The sequence below is a fragment of the Gossypium arboreum genome, chromosome 13, assembly GCF_025698485.1.
Source record: "Gossypium arboreum isolate Shixiya-1 chromosome 13, ASM2569848v2, whole genome shotgun sequence".
Taxonomy (NCBI): domain Eukaryota; kingdom Viridiplantae; phylum Streptophyta; class Magnoliopsida; order Malvales; family Malvaceae; genus Gossypium; species Gossypium arboreum.
The window spans coordinates 68,475,672-68,498,873 of NC_069082.1; the positions used below are offsets into that span (position 1 = coordinate 68,475,672).

Sequence of the window (23,202 nt, forward strand, 5' to 3'; positions counted from 1 at the left end):
CATTTTCAATCTTCCATGCGGAGAGTGTACTATCACTCTGGAAGACATGCAATTGCAATTGGGATTGCCGATAGATGGGTACACAGTTACCGGGTCCGCTCAATTTGCTGATTAGGGAGTCGTATGCTACGAGCTTTTGGGTGTTATTCTGGATAATATTAACGGAGGTCGGATCAAGATGGGCTGGTTACGAGACATATTCCCGGAGCTAGATAATGATTCGACTGAACTAGAAAGAATATGATATGCTCGGGCATACATTCTTGAGATGATTGGAGGTTATCTGATGCCGGACTTCTCACAAAACCATGTACATCTAAGATGGCTACTGAAACTCGTTGATTTTAGAGTAGCTGGTGAATTTAGTTGGGGGTCTGCCGTGTTAACAACATTGTACCGGGAGATGTGCGGGGCGACGCGACCGAATAAGGCCAAAATCAGAGGTTGCCTATCACTACTGCAATCATGGGCACAGTTTCGCTTTCCATTTTTATGTCATCAAGTGAACCACCCATATACATTCCCACTGATAACAAGGTAAATTTTATATTAGATTTTACAATTATTACGTAGATTTATAATATAATTGTATGTTAAAAATTTATTTAATTAGGTGGAACCATTCGGCGAGTTATGTTGGAATACCCACCTCTCTTGAAGATATACAGCTTCTATTAGACCAACGGTCGGAAGCACAAGTAAGTATTAAATAAAATATATATACATAATAAAATAGTCGTTTCATACTTAGTATTTAGTATTATGTATATAACTAATATTTTTATCATGTTCATATAGTTTCAATGGACACCATAAGAGGATTCGGCAATTCGAACAGTAATTCCGAATGAATTTTTTCAAAATCTGAACATTTGGCATATGAAGGTCCCATTGGTCAACTATGCTATCGTAAAGATGCACCAGTCAGATAGAGTATTGCGGCAATTTAGATTCTGACAACCGATTCCCGTGGCACCTGGGGTGCTCAATGATGAGCACAAAGTCGACTTATGGCTATTGAATGCGGATTGGCCGAGATACTAGTCAGAATATATTGAAATGTGGGAAAATCATTATGATTATATGCCTACTCGGGAACCGATCATCGTTCCTGAGTTAGAGTGCGTGCCGGAATACATGTCATGGTTTAAGATCCATGGCAAGCCATATTTACTTTCGGAAGAGGAGAAGAGACGACAAATTCGTGTCCAAAGGAAACGACGAGGCCCTTTAAATCCAAGAAGAAGGGATGAGGATGCGGGCCTATCAACAACGCCCACACAATCACCGGGCCCATCAACAGCGCTCACACAGTCACTGGGCCCAACACTTCAACCGACGACACCAATATCACAGCCATTTCAGATTATGTCAGGTGCATATCCTAGCTTTAGATATATCTTAACCCTTATATGTTTCATTTTCCCAGTCCTATGGCATGTTGGAATGCATGGCTTGGTTCATCTCTGTTCCCAATTACTCCGAGTCAATCGTCGATCAATAGGCCGTCGCCGCATGAGGGATCGCACGAGGTGCTGTCGGGGAGCTATTCTTTTTACCAATCCCCATCGCCTTATAGGATTCAAACACCTCCGCCATAGGTGATGCATTCTCATTCATTATTCTATCAAGGTGGGTCATCCTCCCAAAACCCACAACCAGATCCCCTACCGGAGGAACCACAATCCCTACCGGAGTAACCACAACCCTCGCTGGAAGCTAAACAAAGGAGGAATCCAGCGCGTAACCGACGACGACCCCCATATGGCACTGATTCCGACCAGCACCAACATTGATTTTTTTTAATATATTTGTACAAAGTTTTTTTATATTGTTTCATTCAATAAAATAAATTTTTTTTTAATATTTTAATTTTAATTTACTTTTTATAATTTTAATAAAACAAATGTTCTTTTGAATAAGGCAATATTTTTAATAAAATATAAATAATGCAACATAATTTTATTACAACAACTATCAGCTATTCTGATTTGGACATGATCGAGTTGTATGGCCTGGGTTCCTACACCATTCGCACAACTTCTGTTGATTCGTTGTTTCTTGAATATCCATATTGTTACATATTCTAGTCGAACAAGGTCGACCCTTTGGTTTGCGACGCCATTCTTTATCTAGTAATAGCTTAAACAAAGCAAGCGATACAAATGGCCACTTACGTTCATCTGGGACCGGTGGGAATACGTGTCTCCATACATTGTACATGTATTCTATTTTGTACACTTCATCGACATAGCTCATGGGATCCAAATGAAGATTCTGTCAAGCTGTATTTACATGAGCGCATGGATAACGTAGTGCGTTAAACGTCCCACAGTCGTAGGTCCTATTTCTCAAGTGTACACGATATTACCCTCTAATAATACATTGGTTTGGTCTGTCAAACTCCGTCACATGAAACCATAGGTTGTTGCAATCTTAACATACTGTGTGCATGGTGTTGGCCCGTGTTTTCGCCTTGTTAATTTCTTGCAATACCTTCGCGCACCATACATGGCTTCCTTGTATTTGGCCTTTATAACTCCCAACTCGCTTTGAAAATAGTGCCACTAAATGAAAATATATCTCTCACACAACCGATGTTACTGATAAATGACGTGTTCCTTTTAGAACAGAATTTATGCATTCAACCAGGTTTAAGGCCATATGACCATATCGTAGGCCGCTATCGTATGCTTGTGTCCACTGTTCGAAAGGTATGTTACAGAGGTAGTATGCGCCTTCTTCATTAATTGAATGCAAACCTGTAAACATCTCATGAAAATGGTCCTTACTTATCTCATACCTTGCCAAAATAAGTTGATAGCGAAAATTATATATCACTCTTCCATTCAGAATAAATTGAATATTACAAACAAATTATATTAATAGAGATTAAATACCCATGTTGGTCACTTGTCGTCGTTCAGTTGTAGATCGATATTGCCTATACTAGTTGGACGCAATATGCCTTAGGCAATACTAATGGTGTGTGCGATGCCATTGACTTCCTTGTCACTCAATTGCGGCTAGTATTTTAGTGCCCCGATCCAATATAACGTAGATATCAAGTTGGGAGCAGACATGCCTCCTTAACCTAGAAAAAAAGAAATCCCAGTCATCAACTAACTCCCCGGTGTTATTGCAAACGCAATTGGAAAGATTCTCTCATTGCCTTCTATGCTACAGCTAGCAATAGCCGATGGGTATATCTACCATACATAAAGGTACTGTCAATTTGTACCAATGGCTTGCAGTATAGAAATGTGTCCTGGCATTGCTTAAAACTCCAAAATAGATGCTTGAACACTTGGCATCCACGGTGCAATCGGTCGTTGTAGTACGCAGGTGCTGTTTCAAGGTCTGTTATGCAACTTCGGACATATCTCTCTAGCACCTGACACCACTGCCACACTTCATTATATGGAGCGTCCCACTTACCATGCATATTTTCCAATGCCTTCTGGTTTGCTATCCAAACCTTGCAGTAAGAGGGCGTGTACCTCAATTGGCTATGAATATTGGCAATTAAGACTGGTACTGAAATCTTGGGATTCGCCTTCGCCATCGGTAGTATTAAGCTAGCTAACATATCTGAATCCATCTTGGGATGATCTTGTGAAACACCTGTCAACGAAGTACGTTAAATAATGCAACATTACATAATAATAGTGTTATTCAAAACCCTAAACACCTAGTGATACTGTACCGCCAACACATGTATATGGACCTTTGTTCTTTATCTCCTACAAGCCTGTCATTTTCTTCAATGAGGCCATGATTTTCCATGAACATGTACCATATTACACTTCACACATAGCCTCAAATTTATCAGATTTGGATTTAACCACCATCATCTGCAACGAACGAGGTCCCCTCACCAGTGGATGTCGTAGGGAGTACATCATCCCTTCTTGTGGACGTTTCATAACGTCCCCAATCAAATATGGATTGCCAACCACTAGAAGTTGATGTCATTTTCCAGTACGTATTTTCAGTATCAAACATCGACCCACCGAGCTGCATGTCCTACCCACCAAAGGAGTGTCGTGCAGGAGTTGTGTATTATATACTGCTACCAAACACGGGCGCTTCTGTGTTTTGCCACCCACTAACTGAGTGTCGGGCATGGGTCGTGTATTCCTCTCGAACAACAGTAGATGTTGAAGTCGTAAATACATCATTTGGTGATGAAATTGTACATATAACTCAAGATAGGGTGATCCACTAGCAAGATGAGTCTACACCATTGCCTCCAAGCTACGAGGACCTTTGATGTCGAATGAGTCATATCTCACGGGATCAATCGAAGCACAAAATTGATACTTAATAGACAAAACTTTCATTGGTGTCGTTACGAAGATTTTACGCCTAATTTTTTTACGAAGTTCTGTCAAATCTATGTTCTGGTTAAAAACCAGTCGCGCTATGCTCTCCGATAAAAAAATAACGTCGTTCTCCGTGTCACAGACCTCACCATCATAGTAAATACAACACTAATACGTTCACTCATCTTCAGTTCCTATTCTACTTTAGCCTCAATTTCTCTTGCTATAACTTATGTAACCTGAGAATGAAATTTGACTTATTTATAGTCTAAGGCCAAATAGGAACTACTGTAGCAAAAGAGTATCCACGTGGGAACTTTTTTCAATAATTTTGCTGACGGTGCATCCTAATTGACGTGTTTTGGATACTATTTGTTTAGAAACGTCTTCTCAAAATTATTTTTTCAAATACTACTGTAGCAAAATAGCATCCACGTGGAAGTTTTTTTCAGTAATTTTGTTGACAGTGCATCTTGCTTGAAGCGTTTTTGATACTATTTGTTCAAAAACGTTTTCTCAAAATTATTTTTCCAGATACTACTGTAACAAAAGAGCGTCTACACGGAAGCTTTTTTCAGTAATTTTGTTGACAGTGTATCCTAATTTAATTAATTAACCCTAAAAATCCTAAACCCTAATTTAATTAATTTTATTAAATTAATAGTTAATTTAATTAATTAACCTTAAATCTTAAACCCTAAACCCTAATTTAATTAATTTTTTTCCTAAACACAATAAAATCCTAAACTCTTAAAACCCTAACACTCAACCCTAAACCATAAATCAAGCATAGAAAACCCTAACCCTAAAAAAATGAGGCAAAACACGTTCCTAGGGGAGCGTTTTATCCACGTCAGCACAACGTACGCCTTCAAGAAAGTGCTTTGTGCTGACGTGGACAAAACGCTCCCCCAGGGACGCGTTTCGCTGACACAGCCCCTGACTTCACGCTAACGTAAACTCACTTTCAGAGAATTCGGCCCTTTCTGGTAAATAATAAAAAAATTGGCCCATTTCCGTAAATAATTTTGGAAATGGGCTTTTTTCAGTAAATTGGCCATATTAGTTAGTATATATAATGTATATAAATATTTTTTTTTGAATAATCCTATTATAAGTTTTGATCATATTTGTTCTTTTTGATACAATGCTTAGAGTTATCCAACCCATAAATAGGAGGATAATGCACTTCAATGCACTCGAATCCACGTACTCTTGCATTAACAATTATGTCAATGTCAATCAAGTTAAGACTCAATCGACACGTATATAAGTATTTGATTTAATTATAGGTGTAATTGTATAAAAGCTTGAAATGAAATGATTTGTAAACAAATTTTAATTGTATAGAAGTTTTGTATTATTGTGTAAACAATATGTTTGTGATGTGTAACCATAAAGTTTAATGATGCGTGATGTAAAGTTTTAATAATTTATGATAATTTTGAAAATCATACGCAAAATAATCATAGTTATTTAAAAAAAAATCTAACCGAGAATTCTCATATATTTAACAAAATATAAAATAATAAAATATTATTTTGTTACCTTAAGAATAATATTTTTTGGGAAAAATCATATAAAGTGTCAAAATATTTGCATAAAATTATTTAAAAAAATGAGATAAAATATCCTAAGTGTTTCTCATTATAGATATGAAATACATTAATAATCTCTTATTTTTAATAGTATGAGTATTTAAGTGAAGTGTTTATATAATGTTTATTTCTACTTGTTTTACAAAATTAAATGTTATTTGTGTATATAATTAATTATTATAAAATGAAAATAATTAAAGTAGGTATCTAAACTTAATTCGGTACTAAATTATAATTTTTAATCCAATCTATAACAAACATTTTAAAAATCTGTAATGAATTAAAGAATGCCACAGGATAGTTTTTATATTTTCGTAAAATAATTTTACTTATCAAAATAAAATTTAATTAAATATTTTAAATATTCTCTCTTTCCTTCATCTTCTATTGTCTTTTCATTTTTCCTTCTCTAAAAACAAATAGAGGAATTGAATGGTGAAAGAAAGGAGAAATTGAAAAACAAACGGAAGAGAAATTGGAGAAGAAGAAGATGTAAGAGCATTCTTGGGTAAGTTAAATGGAAGAGATCTATTTTGATTAAGCTCATTTTCTATAGCTGCTTCAGAGTATAAATATATAATATTTAATTAAAATTTTCTTGAGTTTTTGAATTAATATTTCGTAATTTTGCATCAATTTTGTGAACTCTTAAGAGGCCTGGTGCAATTTATTCTTGATTTTTTGTCATATTTTTTCAGAGATATATGATTACCTTTCTCAATAATTTTATATTTAATGTTCGAACTTATATTCTTTCTTAAACCTTTTCACTACACTCAACACTTGTGGTACTGTCCATACATTTTTTAATACTAATAATTTTATATATTTCGTGTTTTATTAAAATTTTAAAACATTACCATCTCAATATATTTCATAAATATTTATATTATAATTTCATATTCTTATATATTCAATTTTTTTGTGATAAATTTTATAAAATTAAAAATGTGTGGGTTTGGTGTTTGAGATAAAAGGCCAACTTCAATTTTAAGTTCAATTGCTTGGAACTCTGGGCTTGGATGAACAACAAAGCTTACTAGGATCAAGTTCGAATATTTCTTTTCCAAAAGTTTTAGGCTCAGTTTGGATAGGCGGTATGTTTACCTTCAGTGAGGTTAAAAATAGCGGTGGCAGTGAGATTAGTTATTATAGTAGTAAGATTGGATACTGTAGCGGTAAGATTAGAAACAATGGTGGAGTATGTGTTTGGATTCAAAAGCAGCTGTAACGATGAGGTGAAAATAAAAAATGACTATTAAGGACATCATATTAGAATTGATATATAATAGAAAATTTTAAATTATTAAAACATGTGAATTTATAAATTCGTTTAATAAAATATTAAAATGTATCTTCCAATATTTTATTATAAATATTTTAATGAATTATATAATCAATTTAAATTATTTATTAGATAAAATGATAATTATTTTTAATTTTTATAGTTAAATATTCTTTTATAACAATAATAAATTTTATTTTCACGAATAATAACATTATACTTGGATCAAATTTTGAAGTATCTAATCGGATGATTTTTAATAAAAAAAAACATAATAACATAAGACATAACAAGTTTCATTATTATTAGAAATTAGGTTATGATACAAAATGTCTTTACAAATATGAATTCATTAAACTAGTCGCAATGGTTTCCCTTAACATCGTGATTTAAGGTCACCTTCACTGTTAGAAGAACTCGATTCATCTCGATCAAAATGGCCTGAAGAGACTGGCATGTCAAGTATATTCTCAAATTATTGAAAATCATCATCATTTGACCAAGCATGCCTTCGAATGTAATTATGCAAAACCATTATTGCAAAAACTATTAAAACTTGCTTGTTGAATGAATAACTTGGAATATTTCTTAATATTAGCCATTTTTTTCCACACTCCAAATGTTCGTTCAATTACAGAGAGTAACGAAGATTGGGCATGTTTAAAATTTTCTTTTTTTCTAGATACTCGACGATCACCTACCATTTGTGGATATCCTGAATCCACAAGATAATATTTTCCTACAAAAAAATAAAACATAATATCAAGTTTAAAAATAAATTAAAAATTTTAATATTATTTTTAGGTAAAGATTAATTTTAAAAAAATTAAACTTCAACCTGGTGGAGGGTGTGAAAATTTTAACTCTTGTTTTCTAAGTGCTTACAAAAAAATTCTACTGTCATGTACTGTTCCTTCCCAACCAGGAAATACAAAAATAAAGCACATGTTGAAGTCACAAACTGCCATAATATTTTGAGTTGGTTTACCTTTTCATTCGATATAAGGTATTTGACCAAAAGACGAAATGCATGCTTTTATGTGTGCTCCATTTATGGCCTCAACACAATCCTTTAAAATAAATACAAGTAATGAGATAAAAGTTAGAAATAATATTTTAAAAATATAAAGATTGTGTAAATTTTACCTTAAAGTGAGGCCAATATCTTGTAAATGTCAAATATGATTCGGTACTTCCTCGAATTAACCTTCAGTGGGTTTAATCGTGTCTATTCCCATTTGAACAAATATATGCAACATATCAGTAAAAATTCGACTAATAGTTTCTCCAGATTGTTAAAATCACTCTGTTGCATTTGAATTTGATTCTCTATTTCTAAGAATGTACAATGATAATTCTAACTTCTCCATCGCTGATACTTTCCCATGCTTTAAGCCATAATTTGTTTACAAATCATGCAACAAGCTGTGAAATATATTTTTTGGCATCCTAAAACTATTCATGAAACTATCATCATGCCCATTTAATACTTTGTTCACTCACATTTGACCTGTATAATTTGAATCCATACATGGCTGCATAGTGAAATAAGTTTCATTGTGTACCAATACATTACCTAACACATATTCTTCCTCTTCATGATAATTGTTGTGCTCAACTTGTGTAACAATTGTGGCTATTCTTTGTTGAGCTTCTTCACTTAATTCAAGGTTATCATAATTCATATCAAAACTATTATACATATTGTTCAATTCATCCATAACTTGAAAAAGTAATCAAATGAAAATAAATTAATACTTTGTGACATTCTATACAACACAAAGAAACTTGAGTAAAGGCATAGCATAGAATTACCAAACATAAAAAATATCATACATTAGTTTTACACATAAAAAAGTAGCATAGTCATACTACAGTAATAATCCTAACGAGTTTATGGTGAAGGTGGTTGATGGAATGGTTGGAAGGGAAATGAGGATGTTGCTACCAATGATGAAAATGATGCAATTGGATTTTGTTTAGCATACTTACGTCGAAGCCACCAACCCTAACATCCAGATCTAAGTTAAAACAACACTTCTCGTTTCACCGGTATATGAAACATTTTGATGGTAAAATAGTACAGTTCATTTTTTTTTTTGGAATTTCATCTCCCAAAGCACTCAAAGCACCCATTGCATTTGAAATAGTATATTGAGAGTAAGGAAAAATAATTTCATTCACTGACTTCCTTGGACTAGCCATACTCTCACACAACTACTCAATCTGAGTGGTTAATGTATTTCTTGATGATTTTCTACTTGAACTTGATTTTTTTCCTTTACCGTGTACAACCTTAAGTGTTTGCTTTCTTCGATTAGGAGTTTCATGAGAAGGATTTGATGGTGCCTCATTAGAAGGAATACTTTCATTCTCATGACTATGTTTATCTGAATCACCAAATCCTTCATTAGGTGTATCATCTCCTATAGGAGCCCTACTTGGAAAAAACACCAGACGAAAGTGCTCATGCATTCTCTCCAGTGACTACAATGCCACCAAACATTTGCCACATTAACTCATTCCATTGTGGTTCAATTCCTTTCTTCTTAAATCCTTTAAAATCAAGATTTTCCTACATAATATGTTAAATGTTAAATGTTATACTAAGATTTTTATATTTGTAAGATTTTTATATTTGTAAATTATTAATTTCAGTAAACTTTATGCATTAAACTGATGATAAAGTTAACAATAACCTGTATTTTTTTAGCCCACTATTCTTCGGTAGCATCGACAGTCTGTTTAAATAGACACCATCTTATACCTATAGATTCCTTAAGCAACTCCCTCTATAACCTTCATTCCTTTTTTAACGTATCCCGCTTGTTTTTCAATTGAGGTTTTTTATTTTTTTTGTGTTTTTTCTTGAAAAAGAGCAATGACATTTTCCATCATTTTGAGTTTAGATGAGTTGTCGGGCTATTACCAGAATTGACTTCATTCATGCAAAGTTCACAAAAAATCAACGTCAGATCATCATCCCAAACGATTTTTGTTGCTAAGGTACTATCTTCCTCCAAAAAATTTCGTGTCTTTACCATTTATTATTATTTTGATTTTAAATGTCGACCAACATAAAACCATAAATATATATATCATAATAAGCATCATTTAAAGATCACCATTATAACAAATGCAAGCAAACATATATCTTAAGATATCATGGTATTACATACAACCACGCATTTGTAAAGCTGCTTCAATATTTCTAATAACTGATCAATAATCCGATCTAAACCCGAAAAATTTAGAAACGAGACGAAAATATAATACGAACATGATACCATACTTAACATCCCCAAGGAAAAGCTATATATATATTTGCATTCATCATAGAAGTGAAAACAACATCTCATATTTGTAGCTACCCAACTGATCCATAATTCGATATAACAAAGAGGCAAACATATTGGCAAATTTTCCAAAACAATGTTGAAAAATAACATCAGTTAATATAATAAGTAAAATAATAGCTCATGAAATCACCCCCATCAATTAGAAAATAACAATGAAAAGGACAAGTTGAGGCTAAAAAATCCAATAATAAGAAGTAAACCGATTAACGAAACACACAATGTGAAGAAAACCCAAAATTTTAAATATATGAAAAATTAACATTTAGGAAAAATACATTATTTTTTTAACAGAGAAAAACAGGGAAAATTTGGGGAAAGAAAAGAAGAAGACCAAAACAACATTTATATCATGAAAATGAAATGACCCATAATCAGATAATTGTTCTTTTAGCTACTTGAAATCTGAAACATAAGTTCTATTATGTAATATGAAATCTGAACATAAGTTCCTAGTTCTATTTACAGGAAAAGAGATCTTAAAACTATCCATAATATCCAAATATCATGTAATCAACACAAATATATGAAAAGTAACCTTTAGGCAAAGAAAAAAGTAGCAGGCACAACCAAGAACAAAGCAAAAAAGTAGGGAGAAACCAACAATAATGACTATTTCAGTTCCCAAATATGAAAAAAAGTGACTGTTTCGTTCCCAAATCTGAAAACAAATAAGGTTGGGATAGAAATTAGTTTAACTTTTGAAGGATAAAAACGTAAAATAATAAATAAAAACATGGGTGCTTTTGTCTATTAAAAATATCTGTTGCTTTATTGTGCAAAACTAGTGGTAAAACCTCTAATCAATTTTGAGGCTATCAATGTGATTAAAATGAATTTTATCGCACTGTTGATGCTCATCCAAACACAGCATCAATGAGGTTGATAGCAGTTTTTTACACCAACTACACCACACTAGCGTTAATCGCCAAACCAAAGGAAGACTTAACCTAAAAAAGCTATTTTTTTAATAATAATGTCACATCAGAGTGTATGGATAATATAATATTTTAAGAAATATTAAATTAACACCTAAAAAGATTATTGTCATTATTTAACTCTTAACCAAAAAGAAAAACCTCAAAGGCTTTGCCCCCACACTAACACCATATTTGCTTGGGAAAATGAAATAGGACTGTAATGTAATAAAACTGTAATCAGTAATTCAATTGTTTAGTTAAATGGATTGAAATAGAGCTGTAATAATATTCTTGTATTTGATTGAATAGAATAGATGTTGTAATAACATAAGGAAAAAGACTTAAATGGCCAAAATACCCTTAGCAAAATTGTTTTAGGTAGATAATTATTGTTATTAAATTTTAATAAGATTATTATTAAATATAATTTAATAAAAAAATAATTTTATTTTAACATAATTATTATTATTAAATTCAATTAAAACACTTGTTCCCTTATCAAACAACTGTAAGGAAAGTCACTCTAAGTCAAGGTGCTATACTGTTAACAATCATCAGAAGAGCACATAAAATATATATTTCAAAGTTCAATCTCAAATTAGATTATTCTCCATATTCATGCAAGCACTGCAAACGACACATACATCTACATACACAGTTCATAATGAAAATAGTCTGTGTTGAATTCGTGAAATATGACCATTAAATCTTTCTGATCAACTATAGGTTGCAAGAAAACTCAGTAGCGATACTTTGTTGAGTAACCTTTCGAAGCAATTACCAGACCACGACTTTTCTTTGCCCCACAGTTTAGTCTCAATGATTTCTATGAATTCCTGTTTGTCCCTGAGAGCCTAGTTAATCTTGTTGTTATTACCAGTGCCAATATTAATCATAATGTGCTTGTTTATGAAAAGGAACATCACTCTCGATGGATCGTAAAGTTCAAACATCGTGTTAAAATCAGGCACTTCCGTTATGTCTACAAGATAAATCACAAAGAAAGTTCTTTAGTGTTCCGGCGACAGAAGCAAACACCTCATCCATTTTAAAATGAAAATAATATAACTAATTAATTGATTGCAAAATTAAGTGAAAGTATAATGATAAAACCATTTTCATTCTAGGGGAAGTAAAAACAAATCGACATTCAAGCATTCATGAATAAGTAATGACAGAAAATGATGCTTCCAGATATGCGGCACTCAAAAGAAGAAAATAGAAAAGCAAAATGTTATGGAAAAACTATTGAAGTCCATGATCTTGCATGCACCCCAAAGGTAACATGCTCAAATATTAACAACACAAAAACCATTTCCTTATTATGTCAATAAGCACAACCAGCTGCCAAATGTAACTTTGATTAATGTAAGGTACCAAGTTCAGTATTGAAGGACTTGACCAAAGGTCTAATAGACCAAATAAGGAGAAAGCTAATATACTAATAAAATAGAAAGTCATTATGAAAAGCTCAATCAATATCTCATTTTGCTTACTTGGAGAAGATTCTCAACTTAAGTATTTCCTCTAGTCACGATCAAAGCCAACTTCATCTATACACCACATAACAATATACATTCAATTCCTAATCACCTTCATAAAGAAATCAAACAATATCAACATCTGAACCTAATCGATAGAAACAAATTTACATGGGGTGATAATCCTATATTTTGTTCTTTTTATGAAGTGCAACCCTTAATCCCTATAGTGCTTGGTATGTATTTTCATGTTGGTTTGATTCACAAATTAACCCTGTGTAAACAAACTCTTATTTTAGGTATATACTACAAATCTCATCTAAACATTTCTATCCTTTAAATATAACGACAAAACAAGATATGTCATCTTTACTGTCTCTTTTAACCGCTTCTGCAATTAGTTGTTTCGAAGCCTTTTGTGGGTCTTTAAACTTTTTTGCAATATCAATAGTCTCTTGGTTACTCATCACCTGGATTAAGCATATGCAAAAGGAAAAATAAATCATATAAAACTATTTCTAGCTCAATAACGAGACACTAAAGTAAAGTGTTTTACCTTCCAAAGGCCATCACTTGCAAGAATTAAAATATCTGTATTGTTATCTATGTTGGTCCATTGAATGTCGGGATCTGATCATAGATGCGATTTAAGGCTCTTGTCATCGAAAGCACGTGAAACTGCCAGTTATCCATTAACTTTAGGAACATCTCCTAATAGCTTGCACAAACAACAAATTAACAATATCATTATATTAGCAAATTAGAAATGCAGGGTCGTACTTTACGCAAGGAATATGATGCATATAAATCAACCAAATTAGAACCAAGACCTTAATACCACTCAATAGTAGAAACCTGAAGTTTTCAAGTATTGATTTCTTTCTTTGTATCTTCACCATGTAGGGCTAACAAACAAGAATTAAAATGATAAAACATAACAACATGGGGTCTGAAAATTTACTTTTTTGGTTGGCAACACCAAGATTCTGAATGCAATGGAACATGACATTTCAAATTTGTAGTAGCTTTAACATGCCTAATGCATTTGTACTTTATAACCAACACAAAGACATGCCTTAAAAGACCATTAAGTTGTTATACAACAAGGAACAAAAACATAAAATAGAGCGCAGAATTTCACTAGTGATTGATATGTGAAAAAGGAAAGACAAAACACTTTATGGTACTACAAGGTTAGAAAAGTTGATAGAGATGATCTCTCTCTATGATTACAAAGAGGCTAAGAACTAAATACAAGCATTAAGTATTAGAAGGATCAAGATCATTGAAAAACACTCAGCAAATATGACCAAAAAAATTCATTGAGTTATTAACATATATGAGTAGATGTGAACAAGCTCAAAGAATTAACTTCTAAAACTTGGAAGCAATAGAAGACGTGACATATTTGAGACGAATCCACCTATGTTCTCAATGTTGCCTTGTTCAATGATGGGTTCATGATCTGTTGTCATCTGTATTGCTTGACTCCCTCTAGAAAGAACAACACGTGAATCTCTTACGTTTTCCACACATAGTTTTATTCCATTTATCAATATTGTAGTTACAACAGTGGATCCACCACGACCAAGTCTGAGCTTTGTGAAAGAATTGCCTGATCTGTTTTCTCATAAGTCTAAAGGGGTCAACCTAAAACTCTTCCAATAATAAGTGAGAAAATGTAAGCATATGATGTTTTAAAAATAATAAAAGCAAACCATTCGAAAATGATATGGCACATCCCACCTTCTTTAGGATATTGGCAAACAAGTGCTTCTTTAGGTAAGATGATATAATATCTACCAAATGACCATCGTAGATAGAAAAAAGCCCTAACTCATGCTATAGAATCTGCATGAACTTACCGACATGATAATCCTCCATAGGATGATTAGCTTTCCCTTTTACTAGGCTGAAACCAAACTTTATCATACCCTCATGGCTTTTCCTCTTACCAGAACCTAAATACGAACGCCCTTCTCCAAGATAAGATATGACCCAATTAACCTCTAAATGGAAATCAAAGATCAATGGATTGAAAATCCTACAAAAACTTGGTCCAAAATCAAACCTAAACACACCCAGAAAATTGACAGAGCAAAAGAAAATGAAAACCTTGGCTATGGCAACTCTACTAAGAGAAAGAAAATGGAAGCAGAAAAAGAGTAAAGTGGAAAGAAAAAGGGTAGGAAAAATGATAGAGGAAAATGAAAGGAATAGAGGGAGAAAATGTTTACCTAAAGGATGCTTGATGAAGGGGAGGAGTGGTATGCTTAGAGTCAAATGAAGCAAGGGAGTGATTGTCTGGGTGAGGGAGAGTATTTTTGAGGTAAGAAAAGGTAAAATGGAAACAGGGCAAGCATCGAATCAATAATCAGTGAGGAGGAGATGGAATAGAAATGACACAATTTCTGTACATAAGCCCGTAATAGGGGGCATTCCATTGAACCAAACAACTTTTTGTGGTGGGTCCACAGAATAGAATTGTAATGACTGGCATAATATTGAACCAAAGAGAGTGTAAACTCTAATCTAACTCCAATGTCATGAATTATAAACCTCAGTTATTATTATTTTATAATTTTATTTAATTAGTGTTAGAAAATGCATGCTATGAGTTAAAAAATACTTAAAAAAATATATTGAATAAAAATTAAAAAAAAGTGATATTCTAATATAATTTAAATTCATTCTGCAATCATCTCATCCCATAATCTTATATGCATTAATCTTTTTAGAAAGAGGTATTCATACGCATTGTAATAAATAGTGCAGATTTAGATTTTTATGAATATCTAATTTGTTTTTTTTTTATAAATATTCTACTTACTATATTCATAGTGAATTTGGAGTTAAACTTCATATATCTATTATTCGGATTTGCTTTATTTTATTTGATAGCAGATGCGAATTTAAAATAATGGAAAGTCAAATATGCATGAATGGCTTTTAAATTTGGATATCTGATTTTTTTTATTTAATCTATATTTTCATACTTATTAAATAAAGATATATGGTGGACACATAGTTTAATTAAGTCAAATTCAAATTTAGATAATAATATTGATGATAAGAATTGAATTAGGCTTTCAAAGCATTTTTACAAATTTGTATCTAGGTTTTAGAATTTTAAAACTGAATTTACTTGTTTAGGTAAAAAAAAATTAAATAATTTCAAAATTCGCCATGGGATTTTAATACCTCAATTTCACTTTGTTTTTCAAATTTCTTTTATAATTTTATTTCATTTAATACACATAGTCATGATATAAGATAAATATTAAAATTTCAAAATTATTTTTATTTACTTTTAATTTTTATGATAAATAATCATAACTTTTACAAATATAATAATATGCATTTTAAATTCATAAAAATTCAATAACTTAAATTTAAAAAATATTTATCCAAACAAAAAAAATCTAATTACTAAAACATTTTAAAAAATTTCATCCAGCCACAGTTTTTGTTGACTTTGATGGGGCTGCACAAAGCCCTTCATAAATTAATGAAGTATTAAAAAAATGTTTTATTCCTTTACCCATTCTTAGTTCTTAACTATTATCTGACTTCTTCTTGGTTTTTCTTTTACCAAATATCACCCTCTGATTTAATTATAAGAATTAAAACCCGAAATTGCAAGGCTCAGTTAATCTCAAATTACTATTTATTAAATAAAAATTATTTTAGTTAAATTTTAATTATAAATATTAATAAGAATATTTTAAAATTTTAAATATTAAATGTAGATGATAAGCATCGTGAGAACTTAGATCAAAATAAATAGTTTTAAATTTTAGATTTTGTATTTATCTTACCTTGTTATTAAAATAGAACCCTTCTTTTTTTCACTGGTGATTAAAGTAATATGGTTTCAGATTTAATTTCTTTTTCTTTTCGAGCAAAAAATTGGAATGAAAAGTAAGATATTAGGATTACTAAGATTAATCAATTTGAGTATTTAGTATTTGTTTTACTTTTCTTTTGATATGCTTGAAATTTCCTGAGTACCTAAAATCAATTAAGAAAAAGATCTCAAAATTTTTAGAATGAAATGGTCAAACATGAAAACAAAACCAAAAAAAAAAAAAAAAAAGCTTAATACCCAAATTGATTAATCTTATAATAACCTTAATCTCTTCCTTTCCATTCCATTTTTTGTCTAAAAGAAAGAAATTAAATTTAAAGGTAAAGATCATCCAATTTTTTTCACCCTAAGATGACAACTACAAGGTGAAAAGAATAACACAAGGGAAAAATTGGGTGGTGTTGGTTTTATTTTGATCTAATGACTAAGATCATTTTGATTCTCATGGTTCTCATTTTAATAGTTGTCATGAAAATGTCATACTATTTTCTTTTGTAGCAAGAAGACACTGCCCATGGAATTCATATATTTCAATTATCTGAGTATACCAAATCATAGTACCTGTTGTAGTAGTCAACTTTCTCTATAATAACTTCAATTGTCAGTCAAAATTTTATATGTTATAGAGAGGTGACAATTGTTCACTTATAACAACATTCGAGGCATCTCTAGCAACAATTTAAATTTAAATAATATTTTATTTTTATATTAAAAATAAAGCTTATAAATAATATTAATTAATTAAATTTCAATTGCATCTTTAGTAATATGACAAGTGTCTTGTAGAGTATAATCAGAGACGGATACAAAGGGGGCTGGTAGTAGCCTTGACCCCACTTAAATGAAAAATTTATATTTAGGCTCTTGAATTTTTTAAAAATTTTAAATTAGTAAAGGTAAAATTATACTTTAGCCCCCTAAAATTATAGAAATTCAATTTAATCCTTTAAAATGATAAATATATAGGTTATAAAAAATTAAATTTTCATTTGGCCCTCCTTAAAAATTTGTTCTAGCTTCGCCTTAGGTATAATAAAAATAAAAAAAGTTAAATATATAAATGAATGTCAACCTACTTATGGAATTTAAAATTTGAGTATTAAATATTTATCACTTCTTTTATATATTTATTATTTTGACTAAAATCAATTTGAAAATTTTGGGGAGGTCTTAAGATTTTTTAGTCATGGATTCGTACCGATCCAGGATTTTTTTTTTTTTGAGAAAATGTTGATGCATGTGATGGAGTAGGGTAGTAGTGATTAAGGGTTGCTCCAGTCCGTCCTGTCCACATATACAGATCGCCATGAGATAACCGCCTCCCCTCAAACCTGGCCGTTTCTTAAAGATTGGGTGACGTGGTGCTTGGAGAGAAACTTGGAAAACTGATGGGAAGGCAGGGAGTAATTTGGCAAAGTATCAATGTGTTAGCAATGAAGCGAAGGAGATTGAGCTATTGACGTTGTATTTGATGAGATTTTACATGTTTAGGCCTGTGAAGAAAAAGGACTACCTTATTCTTGTGGAAGAAGTTGAGCAGATAAAGATTTCGAGCTTTGACAACTTTAGACGCTGCAAAAAGACTTGGTATAAAGGGTTGTGTACATTTTAGCCAAATTGGGATCATGTTGCAGGTCTTCATAATATAATTTTTAGAATTTTTTTAATTTTATTGGAATCAGGATTTTATAAATTTTGAGAGTCTCCTTTGCAATGGTGTGAGAGTTGGATTGTGTAACTAAATTCCATAAATATGAAAGACAAAAGAAGGATTGGTGGAGAAATAGCAAATGTTTTTCACATGCTAAGAGTGGAAAGTGTAGTGTTCAATCCTGTTCTTTTAACAAAAATTTGCGTGAATCGTGTGATGATTGAAAACTCAAATTAACAAAAATCCTTTGTCGTTTTACCAATAATTTAGTTTGTGTTTGAGTTGGAAGCCCCTACCGACCATTAGAGTTTTTGTCGATAAATACCTTTCCCTCTCTCTTGAATTATTTCAAGGGTTTGCGTCCATTATTGTCCTTTCCAATTAACTCCAACCTTAGAATCCCTCCACCCACACCATGTTCTGTTACATTGCTTTGATCATAAACTATTTCAAGTTGGCCTGGAATTTGTTGCTTAACCATTCCATGTTCCCCAACATCTACAACATGCAGTCATATCCACCAGTTGCTGCCGCCATTGTTGTTCAGCAACAGCTTGGTGTCGTCCGACACACCCGGGGCGACGACCAAGAGGAAGTTGCTTGTGCAGTTTGCCTATGCAAAATCGAAGAAGATGATGAGATGAGAGAGTTGAGATGCAATCATCTGTTTCATAAGGAATGCTTGGATAGATCGGTTGGAGTTAGTTATGGCTTTTCATCCACTTGTCCCATTTGTCGCACTTCATTAACTCCTGCTAAACTAGTTGCCGGTGTTGAAATTCTGGTGTTTAACTGTTTCAGTTTCGACTCCCGCCACCTCCGTCATAACTGGTGGCTCCGCTAAGCTTAGCTGAAACCCTCCAGCAGCTCTACTTTTACCAGTATTAGTAGTTAGTATGCCTCAGTCAAATTTTTAAGAAATGTAGCAAACTTGTACGGTTCTGTAATATATATATATATATATATAAATATCTGTTATAGAAAAATTAATAAAACAATAAATAAAAAGGATGAAAATACGAGAGAATTTTATTATTTTATTTTCACTTACAAGGTGCTATTTATAAGTTCCTTTACATTCAATTAATAAAGGTATTACATTGAATGAATTAAAGTTTATTAATTACTCTATTTAATAATCTCTTGATTATAAATTAAGTAAAGAATTTTATTTAATTACTTTAATATGCTTAAAGGGATTATGACATCCATTTAATTTACAACAATATTCTCTTTCTTTTTCTTTTTCTTTTTATAAAAACTAAGAATGGGCCCAAACCCACTTCTTAATTAAATTTTAGGAAAATTAAAAAATTGCCAACTCAGTGAGTTGACCAAAAGAAAAATAATTAAAGGACTTATAGATAAATATCCCAAAAACTTATTTGGTTGCCTACAGTTTCTCTCCTGCAAAATGATGAAAGTTTGAAAGTGGGTACATGTTAGAGATGATTGCTTCGTTGACAACATTTATTCTCCGATTTAAACAATATTTGGGCAAGAATAGGCTGACGTTAGCCAATTCTCCATAGTTTCCAGTTTCAACCTCTTCACCCTAAAGAATCAATAGATAGAGAGTTCATTGTTTTCTCTTTTTCTTCCATGTGATTTATTTTTTTGGTAAAAGAGTCTCTCACAAATATTTAATTCAAACTTTATGAAAATAATATTAACTTCATTTAAATGGGGATATTTATTTACAACTTCTCTAATATTATTTTATTTTTAAAATTCAAAATAGAAGTAGAAGTTACAAAAGAAATAATAAATTCAAAACTTTTAAATTCTTTTTGAAAAAAATCAATAAATAAAGGGTAAACTAATGTTTTCTTTTAATGTTATATGTTGTTACCATACCATTATTATAATATAAGATGAAAGTACTGAAAATTTTAAAGATATAATTCAAGAGTTTTAGGGTTAGTTTATTATTACTTTTGAAAAATACTTTTAAAAGATCTGGTAGAAAAATGCTTTTGAAAAGTTTAGTTTAAGATTTGAGTGTTAAAATGTTTTGAGAAATAAAATATTCATTTTAGACATTATATTATAAAATAATAAATATACATTTAAATAATATTTAAATTAGTTAATATTATTATATTTTAGTAAGAATATAAAAATAATTTATTATAACTTGTAGTTAATATTTTAATATATTAAATATAAAATTTAAATATTTTTAAACAATAAGTATTAACTATTTATAAAATTTAAATATAAATAAGATATTAACACATTTGGATTATTTAAAATTTTTTATTTTTAAACATTTAAATATAAATAAGATATTAACACATTTGGATTATTTAATTTTTTATTTTTAATTAATAATTTTAACATATTTATAATCAAGCTTCAGAGGAAAAAAAAAATGAGTACTATATTATTGGAGGAGTAAAAATTAATTAAGTACAAAAAGTACTTTTAGAAAAAGAAAAAAGCTTCCCCTTCTTTAGAAGAGCTAAAAATTTTCAGTGAAAAGTAACTCATTCAGCCTTCATTTTACACTTCAAAAGTCATTTTACAAAACTTTTTGTTTGGAGTGATATGATTTAATTCCACTAAAAAGTGTGATATGATGATATTATTTTTGCAGAGAAAAGAAAAGAAATGTATGATGGTGGTTTATGTAGTGTACTAGCTGGACCACCAATCAATTCTGGGTTGATAAGTGTCCCTGTTGATGTTTTCTCACCTTATATATTATTAAATATATAACTAAAATGTCTATATATTTTAAAACTATCTTTCTGATCCTACACAAGAATTTCTCAAAAGATTTTGGTTCACAATGTTTAAAAGTAAGTTTAGGAGGTATGAATTTCAATGATTAGACTTGAAGAAGGAAAGTGATATCAGACATTGACTCCTTCTACTGTTTCGCTTTCACACCAATGTTTGTAAGGTAGGTCATTTAAATTTGAACATGTGGAAAATGAAAATAAAAATATGGGAAAATAGAAAACAATAGAATTTGTTTACACTAAAAATACTTTATAAAATTGAAAATGATGTAAACAAGATTTTTAATTTTAAATCATATAAATGTAAAAATATTCTCTCTTTTTAATAGGTTTTAAATATTAAATTTGCTATCCTAATTCAAATTCATAATATATATTTTATTTTATTTCTCATATAGTAAAACATAATAAATTATTCTACTAGAAAACCACACTAGGTTAAATTCTCAAGAAAGATTGAAGGGGTTATAAATAGTCCCGCTTAAAACTCAACCGCATAGATAGAATCTCCCTACAATATAATTTAATAGCACAATATATCACTCCAATTATACCTTAAAAAATATTGAAAGATAAATAAAATAATAAAGAACACAAAAAATGTAGCGAGGTTCTGTAAATTAGACCTACATCATCGGACACGACTAATTGTCAAGTCCAAGTTCCATGATGCTGCATTTGTTGCCGAAGCAACTACGATCTAACTACGATATAACTGCATTCAATTTATACCATTAATAATTCATTTATGAGTATTAAAAACACATGATGCAATACACTTTCATTTCTAGGTCTTATACAAGCTTACGAAAGCCCTAATGCTAACCCGAGGTCAAATTAGGACCAAACTGTAAAGATTTCAAAGTATCAGGTTGACATCGTGATGCAACTCACTAACTAGACTCGTTGTGATGCAACTTTCTAGTTGTTTCTCATCACAACGTTAGGAGTACGTTGTCACGACGTGACTCACTGTTTCCAAAAGGACCAATTTGGAACATGTTGGAAAGACTTGAAATAACACTTAAACATTTCAATTACGACCAATTCAACAATATACCAATTGCATTCAAGCCAAAATATTCCAAAATGATACTTCAACATACCATTAAACAAGAAATTCCAAACTTGACCATTTATGATGCAAAACCAACTTAAACCTTAGGTACATGCCATATATTAATTAGAGAACTTTACAAACTTTACTGAGTCGGAGAATCATTTCTTGGATTCTAGAACTACTTCTTGTATTCTCAACAATCACCTAAACTTGCGCACAAAGAAAATAAACCGTATGCTGAGCAATAGGGCTCAATAGTACATTTATGATTCAAATTATATATAACAAAAGTATTAACAATATGGTTCAAGATAAAATATGCATATATCTAACATCCAACCAATTCATATTCCAAAGTGTCAAGCATTTTCAATCATCAATTTGTATATGCAACATACTTATATTAATACCAAAAAAATCTATTCAACACTGTACATATTTAACCAACTTTAACTTGGTCAACAATTAACAACCATTCAATGCATATCAATTCTATATCATTGAAAAATTCAAGCATTCATTTATGCATCTTTACAATATGCCATTATCATCAAACCATTCATGTTCCATGACACTTATCTCTTTTACTTTGTTTTCATATCATTCAACTCATTTCTGGAGTCTATCTAGTCATTTGTATTCGTTTCAGCCCCCAGAACTTGTTTTTACTTGATTTGCTCAATCAGTGGTATAATTTCAATATTCCACTCATACTTATACATAAATCAGTCTAGTAGCATCAAATGATATCACATTTATATCGTTTACCAATTGTACATTTTGCAACCACTATTAACTTGACTCGGACTCAGACAGATACTCGGATCATCCAACCAACACACTAAACTGGCATCGGAGTGGGGTAATGGCACCAAACTTGATGCAATCATAAACCAACTAAAAATCTAACT

General features: G+C 31.1%; 1 protein-coding gene and 1 pseudogene across 1 annotated transcript; one reads left to right on the forward strand and one right to left on the reverse strand.

Annotated features, from left to right (window-relative positions):
- Nucleotides 1-12,028: 12,028 nt before the first annotated feature.
- Nucleotides 12,029-15,404, reverse strand: LOC108464566 (thioredoxin-like protein YLS8; annotated as a pseudogene).
- A 3,361-nt stretch (nt 15,405-18,765) lies between these two features.
- Nucleotides 18,766-19,519, forward strand: LOC128286750 (E3 ubiquitin-protein ligase RHA2A-like). Its single transcript, XM_053024404.1, has one exon. The coding sequence runs from the start codon at nt 18,900-18,902 to the stop codon at nt 19,326-19,328; it is 429 nt and encodes a 142-aa protein (XP_052880364.1). The 5' UTR covers nt 18,766-18,899; the 3' UTR covers nt 19,329-19,519.
- The last annotated feature ends 3,683 nt before the right edge of the window (nt 19,520-23,202 follow it).

What these genes read in the sequence shown, in the direction of transcription:
- LOC128286750 (XM_053024404.1), top strand. Translation starts at nt 18,900, where the DNA reads ATGTTCTGTTACATTGCTTTGATCATAAACTATTTCAAGTTGGCCTGG.